This window comes from Lolium rigidum, chromosome 1, assembly GCF_022539505.1.
Source record: "Lolium rigidum isolate FL_2022 chromosome 1, APGP_CSIRO_Lrig_0.1, whole genome shotgun sequence".
Classification (NCBI taxonomy): Eukaryota; Viridiplantae; Streptophyta; class Magnoliopsida; order Poales; family Poaceae; genus Lolium; species Lolium rigidum.
The window spans coordinates 161,689,249-161,700,289 of record NC_061508.1 but is presented as its reverse complement, the minus strand read 5'-3'; the positions used below and the strand labels follow the sequence as shown (position 1 = coordinate 161,700,289).

The 11,041-nt window shown below is 47.4% G+C and overlaps 1 protein-coding gene across 1 annotated transcript; it reads left to right on the top strand.

Moving 5' to 3' along the window:
- The first annotated feature begins 7,570 nt into the window (after window positions 1-7,570).
- Window positions 7,571-10,608, top strand: LOC124682674 (stromal cell-derived factor 2-like protein). Its single transcript, XM_047217315.1, has 6 exons — window positions 7,571-7,675; window positions 7,761-7,901; window positions 8,617-8,757; window positions 9,340-9,389; window positions 9,477-9,606; window positions 10,365-10,608. The coding sequence occupies exons 1-6, from the start codon at window positions 7,571-7,573 to the stop codon at window positions 10,446-10,448; spliced, it is 651 nt and encodes a 216-aa protein (XP_047073271.1). The 3' UTR covers window positions 10,449-10,608.
- The last annotated feature ends 433 nt before the right edge of the window (window positions 10,609-11,041 follow it).

Below are 11,041 nucleotides of genomic sequence, written 5' to 3'. Positions count from 1 at the left end.
GACTTGACAAGCCGAAGAGTATGCAGCCCGATGAGTGATAGCGTTGAGGATCCGACGGAACTTAGACTTTGGTCACTTGAGAAAATTAAGGAGAACAAGGCCAAGGTGGCTCGTGCATATAATAAGAAGGTGAAGCCAAAGGAGTTCCACGTTGGTGATCTGGTATGGGAAGCTGTATTGCCGTTGGGGACTACGGACAAGGCGTATGGTAAATGGTCTCCAAATTGGCACGGGCCGTACAGGGTTGACCAGGTCCTAAAGGGCAATGCATACATGCTCGAGCAGTTGGATGGTGTGAAGTTCCCAGTGGCCGTCAATGGCCAGCATCTCAAGAAGTATTTCCCAAGTATGTGGGATGATGGGCAGTGAAATACGGGGGCCGATTTTAAATCGGCTAGTAAAAATACAACAACATCATAGCCGATGTATGGAATATGGGGCCGATTTTAAATCGGCTAGTAAAAAAAATTTCATCAACTTGAGCAGTGGAATATGGGGGCCGATGTATGAAATCGGACGATAAAAAAAAATCTAAACAAAAGCATAGCCGATGCACTAACCATCGACTTTAGAGCTGAAAAGCCGATGCGGAGCCGTCGACTATAGAGGAACAACTGTTATTTCAGGGGATTTTTTACAAGGAGGAGCCGATTGCTCAGGAACGGAGGAACAAAAGGAGGACAGATTGCTACTACTAGTCCTATGCTAAGTGGTCCCTACTCTAAGGACCGTCGCTGTCCTCGTCGTCGCCGCTGTAGCCGCCGCCGGTGCTGCTGCTGGCGAGCTCCTCGTCGCTACTACCGTAGCCCTCAATGGGGGCTTCTTCCTCCTCATCATCTTCGTCTTCGTCGTCATCCGACCAGGCCCAGCCGCGGAAGCGCTTCGCCGGCGGCTCATCGGAGGAGGTGTCGTCCTCCTCTTCATCCTCGTTGGAGGAGGCGTCGTCCTCCTCATCCTCCTCTTCTTCCTCTTCGTCGGAGGGGGTGAAGCTACCCCGAGAGAGGAGGTCATCCTCACTCTCCGCCACCGGTTCCCCGTCGATGAGGAACCGGAGGTCGTCCTCCCCATCGGTCGGGGGCAAGTCGCCATCCGACCCGACGAGGGCCTCGGGTGGGCCATCCGGCACGAAGTCGAAGTCCCACTCCGGCTCATCCCATTGGTTGTGCTCGGCATCGGCTCGCTTGAGGAAGAAGATTGGAAGGAGAGAGCCGATGCGGCGAGAGGAGGAGGATGAGTCCATGGTGGAGGAGGGCTTTTCGGTGGCTAGTACTGAGGAAGGGGATGAAGAAGCAAGTTGCTCGATGCGGTTAAATAAAAGGGGATATAGTGGAGATTTAATGCTGTGGCGGTTTTCGAGGACATGGTGCCGAATCTGTCAAGTCGTGCAGAGAAGCTGAGAAGGCAAGGCATCATGATGAAAGATTCTGCGACGGTTCTGCTCTGCCGCGACGTGACCCTACGAAGCAGAAAAAACAGAGTGGTTTTGAAATTATCATTGCTAAAACCAGGGGGGCATGTGTTATCACCAGAATTTAACCAAGTTTGGAGACGGGCCGTGACCGAAGATGGGCTTAGAAGACATGTGTTGAAGTGTCTCTGAACCGGCATTGCGCGAGGAATTGGGCTAGATTGCCCGTGTATCTGTAAATTATAGTAGGTTACGTGTCGGTTAGAATTAAGAGATAGAGTTTAGCTCGTACACGGTTGGGTTTATTCCCAAGTTAGAGAGTCTACGGACTATAAATATGTATCTAGGGTTATTGAGAGAGAAGGACGATCACGTTCACAACAAATCAATCTAGGCGCATCGCCACCCCTTGTTTCGAGGGTTTCTCCCGGGTAAGCAACATGCTACCTGGATCGCATCTTGCGATCTAGGCAGTATCAGTTTATTCGTCGTTGTGGTGTTGCTCGTGCTGAAGCCTTTTTGATGGCGAGCAACACCCTTATCTTAGGTGTTTTGGGGTTGATCACAATGCTTTCACGATGCACTTGTTTAGCTACGCTACCCCTCGATATCTAGCTGCCCTTACACCTATGTTAGGTGTAAGGGCGACATCTTGCTTGATTCTTTATTTAGTAGATCTAATCCGTTATAGTTGCTCCTTGTTCTTCAAGGATTGGTTTGATATCCGTATGGTTAGGCCTTATAAACGGGTTGAACGATCCGGTAGTGCGTAAGGTGTGGTATATTAAGCTCTAGAGGGATTGTTCCGGGGATCAACTTCACGTTGGTTTTTAGGCCTCTTTAGGGTTGGTTTTCCATCATCTTATGTATCTGCTAGGCTCAATTACGCATAGAATGTTCCGATTATACGGTGAAAACCCTAGACTATCGTAGATTAGCTTAGCTTGATATTGATAAAGCATGATCCCCATGTCCTTATAACTCTAACATGAACCATGAGGCAATCGGCTCTTTGAGCCAATCCACAGAACAACTTAAGAGCCGATCGGGGCTCGTATTTAATGTTTACGTGTTTGCCATGCAGGAAACTAGTCGAAGCAATCCATCACCTTCCCGACCGTGGTATAGGTCAGGTGGCACGCCCTCGTAAACACCAGGACGTGTGCCAGAAGGCATTGCGGGCCGTCGTCCGAGGGACCAGGGTCCACCGCAATCCTGGGAGCCTCCCGGCTCTACTGTGTTGCCCGTCGCTGCTCGTTGGTGGGTTTTTGACCGCAACAAGTCCTCATTTGGCCTTCCCTCTTGGCGTGACTCTTGGATTCTGCAAGTTCATGTGCCTCCCTTCCTCGCCAAGCTACCTTCTTCCTTGGGTTGCCTTAGGCCAAAATCCATCTTGGAGCTAGGGTGGCTCAGATTCGCCTTGGGCCCTAAGGTGGCGCAAATCTGCCTTGGGCCTAAGGTGGCCCAGGATCCGCCTTGGAACTTAAGTGGCCATAAGTCCTCCTTGGGACCAAGGTGGCCAACAATTCGGATTGCTCCTGAATCTAGCTCAAAATAGAATGTGTGCATCTAACTTCTTAGTCTTCAACAGGTTCGGCTTGTTCAGCCAACAGGTAGCCCAAAATTTGTGCTAACATATGCTCTTGTGTTTTCTAGCAAAGCTTGCATGCCATAAAATAATCCATGTATATAGTTTCTAAGGACGATGCTTAAGCTCATCGGCCATGTCTCTACTAACGGCAACATATGTATATCAGTCATTTTAGGTGTTCAGATGGATTGCCATACATGGGTAAAATTTTGTCAAGTATTTTCCATTAATAGCACGATGAAGCATACGTCCTTCCATGGATTCCACCAGATACGAGTTGCCGGGTATGATCCTTAGGATCTTCCCAGTTAGGTGACCACTTGTTGAATTTTTGCATTACAGAACCGATCGGCCGAATAGCTTTCTTAACGAAGTTGTCGACTTTAAGCTGGACCTTCTTGTTATAAGTCTTAGCTACCCGTAACTTTTCTTTCTAGGTAGCCTATAAAGCCACAAGTCTTTTATCAATCACTTCGTCAATGTTGTCCATATATCAAGAGATCGTGTAGTCTTTAGTTGATATAAATCGTTTTGACGAGAAAACCTTAAGACTGACAGATTCACCTCTGTGGGTAAGACTGGCTCTTGTCCGTGGACTAACTCGAATGGTGTAACTTTGGTCACTCCATGTCTTGAGATGGTGAGCCTAGAATGCTTCTAGTAACACCTCATGCACCACCTTGGATGATCCTCGATTTTCTTCTTGACGAACTTGAACGAAATTTCGTTGGTAAATTCAGCTTGCCCATTGTCTTGAGCGTAATAAGAAGACCGACTGATCATCTTAATCCCAAGTGATTCTGCAAATTGCTTGACCTCTTTCGTCATGAAGGACGTACCTTGATATATAGTGAGAGTCGAGTATGCCAAATCAATGAACAATGTGCCCAAATATAAATTAGATCACTCCTTGCGAATCATATTTCTGCTCCACCACTTGGTAAAGCAATTAGTGGCTACCAACACAAGCAGATGCTCCTTTGATGAAGCTGGGTGGTTTATGCCGACAAAACCAAGTGTCCAAATGCGAAAAGGCCACAGTTTTACTACCTCGGGTCTTCTTTAATTGACGCGCGCACATGCATATATTCTCTGCTAGCTAGCTTTCCTCCGCATCAATTATATCCGGAAGGAGGGAGTATGATATATGATTTAGCATAGAAGCCAATGCTAGCTGAATGTCTCTAACACTGTATTTGGTTGCAATGAATTGAGACTAGAATTGAGGAATTAGAATTTAGACCTTTAATTCAGATGTTTGGATGCAAATAGAATTAGGATATGGAAACTAGAGGCAATTCCAGTTCTCCCCGCTCGGAGGCGTTTTGTTCTGTGAACAACACGGAGGGTGAGACCTCTCTTGGCGCGTTTTGTACCCTGTGTAGCATATGAAGCATTCACTGATTATAATTGCGCAATAAAATCCGGCAAAGAGAAAAAGAAAGGATACAACACAAATAAGATAAATACTAGCACAAATGCCCGTGCGTTGCAACGGGAGAGATAAAGGTGTGCATCGTGTTCGGACGCATCATCACTGCCTCTTTTGTCCGCCGCTTCAGCTAGGCTATCCAATACACGTGCCCTTAAGCTAGACCACCCAATACACGTGCATCTGAAGTTGTGCTAGCAAAGATCGTCTGCCGCTATCGCCACCCCACCCCACTGCGCTAAGGCCTTCTCCTCCCTCGGAGCGGATAAATCATTTGTCCGTCTCCACCCCTACTCATTTTTTTAAATAATAGATATAATACAATTGCAAATGTTCATAATTTTGGGATGCAACCATTACTTATTTGGGGATCAAAATCCATTTAAACAACAAACTTGATTTGAGAGTTGGAGAACAAAAGTTATACTAAAAATTGTTGGGAATATTGTATAACATATTGTATCATGATGTGGCATTGAACCAAAAAAAACTAATTTCCACCATTTTGTATTGAATTTTGAACCTCCTAATAGTTTAGATACATGATACGTTGATTTAAACAGAAACTATAAGAAGGAAATAGAAACAGCCATACAGTTACCTGCTTAGCTCAATCGATAACCGGATTGACCAGATGGACTGCTTGGCTCCATCATCGTGCCACAAAAGACATCAACTTTAGTCATGTTTTACGGACTTGGGGGAGATGGAACACTTTAGAGGCTATGTTTCATCGCATTACCTGGATGTTCATTAGTTCTGCGTGGTTTAGTCCGCAATTCAACACACAAGCAGACACGGACATCATGCATGGCAAAGTGTCTCTAAGTTTGGCTTGCCTGCGCTCTCTGTACGGTTTGGTGAACGAAAACCATGTGCCCCAGGTTGCAGAGCGACCTCGAAAATCCCATATAGCATCACCATCACCATCACCGTCGACAAAACCATATGGTTAACTCGGCCAACTTCCGGATGTTGCGGCCCTTGCAAAAATCTCGAAGAGCCGGTCGAAGTCCAGCCACGAGCGGCGGCACCCGACGGCCCGGCGCGATCCGGCGGCGCACCGCCAAGCCGAACTGTATCCATAGATGTCCTTGCAGAACAACTCGAAGAGCTGATGAAAGTCGATGCGACGGCGGCAGCGTTGTATCCGTAGCGGCCCTTGCAGAACAACTCCTATAGCAGTTTGAAATCGATGCGACAGCGGCCGCGCCAGAATCCAGCGAAGCACGGAGATGATATTTGATCTAGCGCGAGAGGAAGGAGGTCCGGAATCGATTTGATCTAATCGAGTGGCTCCGGTGTTTCAAGGTGAAACTGACACGAACATGTTTTCCCATCCGTTTTAATCTGGATCGAACTTTTCTTCGACCGATGTACATACTACGTGCAAGCTGACGAACCTCTGCAGCCGACGAACTTTGGGTCAGGCGGCCAGCAGGTACATGCCATGCTTGAAGGTGGCCGCAACTACTCATGCAGCCGACGAACTTTGGGACACGCGACCAGCAGGCCATGAAGGTGCGCCCCATGGCGCTAGAGACGTTATTCTCGGCGTCACCATCATTGATTTCATACAGTGTCGAGAGATTCCGAGGGCATAGATCTTGGTAGATCGACCAACCTCTCTGGCTCTCTCTCGCTTCCGAGCTTTGATGGGCCGTCCGTCTCGCATTATGGTCGATCCAATATCCTCTTCTATACCGTGGTCGCTATATAGAAAATCGAGAGGAGTTCTTTTTTTACACGATGGATGGAAGAAATAACCAGCTAGGAATATTACGGGCATAAACTCAAACGCGACGGACGGTGCAGAGTTTTCGTCTTGTACGTGTTTGATATGGACGAAATACCAGGCCGTTCGTCCGGCAGAGCAACATCAACTGGTCCGGCCCACACCACGTTCAGACGTCCCGGACCACACGTTTTGATCCACGTTTGAAGACGAAGCTGCCCCATTTCTTCCTCCTTGCAACGCGAGAAAAGGGGATCAGGAAGTGCGCCGTCCTCGCCATGGAGGTCCGAGCTCGGGCGTGACGCGGCCGCCGCTCAAGCGACGGAGACGGAGACGGGGCCGGTGTCACACACCGCCCGTGGAAAGGATCTCCCGACTCCAAGACGCGAGGGACACGGCGGGGCGACGCGTCGTTCCGCCGCCGTCTCGGCCATGGCGACGTGCGCGGAGCGGCCGGCGGCGGGGTCCTGTACGTCGGCGGTCTTCGAGGGCCTGCCCGGCGGCGGGAGACGTGTAGGAGGTGCGGCCGCGGCGGGCCGCCTAGCCGGAGGGCGCGCGCCGGCGACGGGAGACGCGCGAAGGATTTCTCGCGGCGGCGGCTCGGCCGGAGGGGCGCGGAGGTGTTGCCGCGGCGGGGCTCGACCGGAGGCTAGCGGATGGCGGGAGGCGTGCGCATCGCGCCCACGCGGCACATCAGTTCTCTGCTTCGTCTCTCGGCTAGAGGAGGAAGGAAAAGGGAAAAACGGACGAACCGGTACGGTGGCAATTCTGTGTATTATGCGAATCGGTGGGAGGGCAAAATCGTCCAACAAAAAGTTGGACGAAAATTTTGGCAGAAACCTTAGCTCCTTTATTATTAGGTATAGATATAGATATTATGTTCACATATGCTGCTAGAAAATAAAAGACGGATCATTTTTTTTAGGGGAGCTTTGCAGATGTCATGTCCCTCAAAAAAAAAAAAAGCAGATGCCGTCGACTTGCTGTCTCCATTGAACCTCTTTATCATGTTCAATCCGTGCCGCACATCATGCCACCTACGGTCTCAATTTCGCTTAGTGACCTATCCATAACACGTGTCATCCCTTGGTTGGCCCTCTACACGTGGAAGCCGGGCGGGTCCCGATCACCCCAGTCTCCACGGAAGCAACGACCTCGGCAAGCAAAGCGTTCCCGAGCTCGTGAAATCCCAACGGCCGCGAGCGAACACGAGCACGGCCGCGCGAGACCACTTCCGTCCTTCCGCCGCCGATCGCCGACGGGAAAGGCCAGAAGGCCCCGCGCGCCTCGCGCTCACCAGACGCGGCCACGGCACCGCCGGGCGCCGCCGCCAAGGGGAAAGGCTCCTCGCCGTCACCGCCGCCGCTGCCTCCGAGGTCCCGTCGCACCACGGCCGTAGTCGCGATGGCCGCGTCCCTCCTCGCGCTCGCCGTGGCGCTCCTCCTCGGCGCCAGCTCCCGGGTCGACAACGGCGCAGCCGCCGCCCCCGTGACCGAAGAGGGGCTCGAGGTCAGCTCCCCAGATCTTAAGATCTGCGAAAACATTTGGTTTCCGCGAGGGGCTGGGATTGATCCAGATCTGTGTGGCGTTGCAGATTACGTACGGGAGCACGTTGAAGCTGATGCACGATAAGACGAAGGTGAGGCTCCACTCGCACGACGTGGCCTACGGCTCCGGCAGCGGCCAGCAGTCCGTCACCGGCTTTCCCCAAACCGACGACTCCAATAGCTACTGGGTACGTCTCCATCCCATTCATATGGTCTCATTTCGTGGATCTGCTCTGGTCTCACTTAGCGTGTAATTGCCGCCATGTCATGTTCCCAATTCATGACACATGGAGGTTTTGAATTGACCCTCGTCTAGATTTCACAAGCCAGCGTTGGATTGGATTAGATCGGCCGTTCATTGTTCAAAATGCAAATAGTTTCACCATGTTGTTAGAAAACAGAGTGGAACAGCGAGAAACTGTGTCGAGAATGACAAAGGGTGTAAGGTCTGGATAATAAACACAAATCATTCGGCATCAGTTTTTCAATCCTGCACAGGTAGGAACGCTACTTAAATTCCTCACTTAGATTGGTTAGATAATTATGTACTCCCTCCGGTCTCTTTTAATTGACTCGGATTTAGTACAACTTTGTACTAAATTCAAGTCAATTAAAAAGGACCGGAGGGAGTAGCTATACTGGTGTGACTTATCACTAGAAAAATGGATGGATCACACCAGTAGCATGATGAAACTGAAATTGTAACATCTAGACTGCCAGTCTATTAGTTTGTTCGTTCTTAAACCCAGAACCCCAACCTAATGATATTTTCTGTCTAAAGAATAGGCAGTTAAGTGTGATACACATGATTTGCCTTTCAAGTAGTCTGATATTCCACCCTGAAGTAGGCAGGGTTCTGATGCTCTTCAAGATCTCCTATTGACTTGCTCTGTACTCCTGCAGATTGTGAAACCTACTCTTGATTCATCAGCTAAACAAGGTGATGCCATTGAAACTGGCAGCATCGTCAGGTTGCAACACATGAGGACAAGGAGATGGTTGCATAGCCACTTGCATGCTTCACCATTATCTGGTAACCTAGAGGTTAGTCTGGTACCTATTAACGGTTAATTTTGATACATTGAACAACCTGATATGCTATTTTTGCTTCAAATAATATATTTTTCATTTTGTAAGCCTCTTGAAACGGGTTTTGCTCTCTAGAAATGAATATAGTGCATTACGTGATTCCCAGTAGCCATCGTATATTCATATCTGTGATCTTATAAGACTGGAGAACACAGAAAAACATCCTGCCAAATGTTCAGTAGGATGTTTTTGGGCGAGACTGATTCATTCCGGGGAGGAGGTAAAACGGGCAGAGGAGGAAGTGTACGCAGTTGACCTGCTGCAGCTCTATTGTTGTGCTGAAGCTTGGGATTCCTAAATCTTGCGTTAAGCCCAGGACCTGTTTATGATCTGGATGTTTGGAAAATGTCTCAGCTTTTGTAGTGTGATGCAGATAGACATTAACCATGATCAGCTTTGTTACTTTAAATGAACTTGTGAGGAAATCATTTTAACAATGCTTTGCCACGGGCAAAATTGTTTTGTTATATTCTATGTTTCTTTTGCATTATTTTCTTGAACTAAGTATGTGCCCCTAAAGAATGTGAACTTCTACAGGTTAGCTGTTTTGGAGATGATGGGCAATCAGATACCGGCGACTATTGGATGTATGATTACTTATATTTTGAGATGAGATGCATGCTAGCTATTTGGTTGCCTAATTCTAATCTATTTTAATGACTTCCTTTATGCAGGCTAGAAATTGAGGGAAAGGATAAGGTATGGAAGCGGGACCAGAAAGTAAGACTACGACATGTTGATACTGGAGGCTACCTGCACAGTCACAACAAGAAGTACAACAGGCTTGGGGGTGGGCAGCAGGAGGTGAGTTCTATAATAATTGCAACTTATGTGCACCAATTGTTTTTTGTAGATCCGATAACCTTTTTCGGGCATATATTGACCTCATTTGTCCATGTGCTTCAGTAGTGCATGTTAAGAAACTCCAGATATTTATGTTAAGAAAAATTGAATCATAGTATGCTCTGATGTTTGCCTGTCAACATCAGTTGCTTTTTCGAGAACTCTAAATTTCGGTTGCAGCCCTTGATCCTTAGATTATCAAGGAAAATCATATATGCAGACTGGAATATTTACCATGATTCACAAGCCAGTAGCCAGAAATTGGCTAATCCTAATTATTATTGCTAGAACTGTTTTTTTCCTTTTTCAAAACGTTGTGGGAATGACCTTGCAGCTTGTTTGGATCCTATCAATTATATTGGATTAATTTAATTGAACTCCAAATCACATTATAGGTTGATTGAAATTTAATTATACAAAACTCGAGCCACAGTTTTCCTGTTTGGCTGCCATCAGGAATCCCATGAGCCAACATAAAAAAAAAGCCAAACCAAACAAACACCAACGGCCATATGCAGGTCTTTGGTGTTGAGAGACACTAGACTTCAGTTGATGCTAATGTTTTTTTTATCTTAAATGTTGTTCGACGTTCAAAAAATGATCCATGTTACGCAGTCCTAGCTGCCATGTGCAAAAAATAAAATTCTGTAGGTGTTTTACGTTTGAGGGTTTCATTTAGTTAATTCTCTGTTTCCTGAGTTAAAACATTATTTTTGCAGGTCTGTGGTGTCCGAGACAAGCGAGCTGAGAATATTTGGTCGACCGCAGAAGGCGTTTATCTCCCAGTCAGCGGAAGCAAGTGAAATCAAGCATTCTTGTGCGTTTTCCTGTTTTCCAGCGAGTTTAACACAGCTGACATTTGTTTTTGTATCTTCATGCTTTTAATTCTAGCAACGAACTTGACACCAGAGTGATATATTGAATATAGAAGATCTGATGCACACAAACCAAGAAATTTACAAATGAACACTAGGTTCGATTATACTAATACTTTTATCTTCCATGTTGAGCAAATTTGGGGATTCAATTGGGGGTTTGGATTTTACACTAACGTATGTTTTCGGTACGTTGATCCTCGGAAGGCTTAAAGCATCTTGTAGTAGTGAGACAAAGAAATAAGATTTCGCTCAAGTCGAACTGATTGCCTAATGCGCGCGGCCATTTGCGTTGGGCTGGGGATATAAAATTGGCCTTCGAGCCACGATTGATCGGGGTGACGCATTTGGTGCTCCTAGTGCTCGGACGTATTTCACAGTTTGCAAACATTTTTTTCATTACATATTACATATGTTTTGAGATATAACATGAAATGGTTCAAAATAAGAAACGTGACTAGTGGATTCGCCTTGCCCTCACCTTCCTCATTGCGAAGAAAGAACAACCTGGTCGTCTAAAT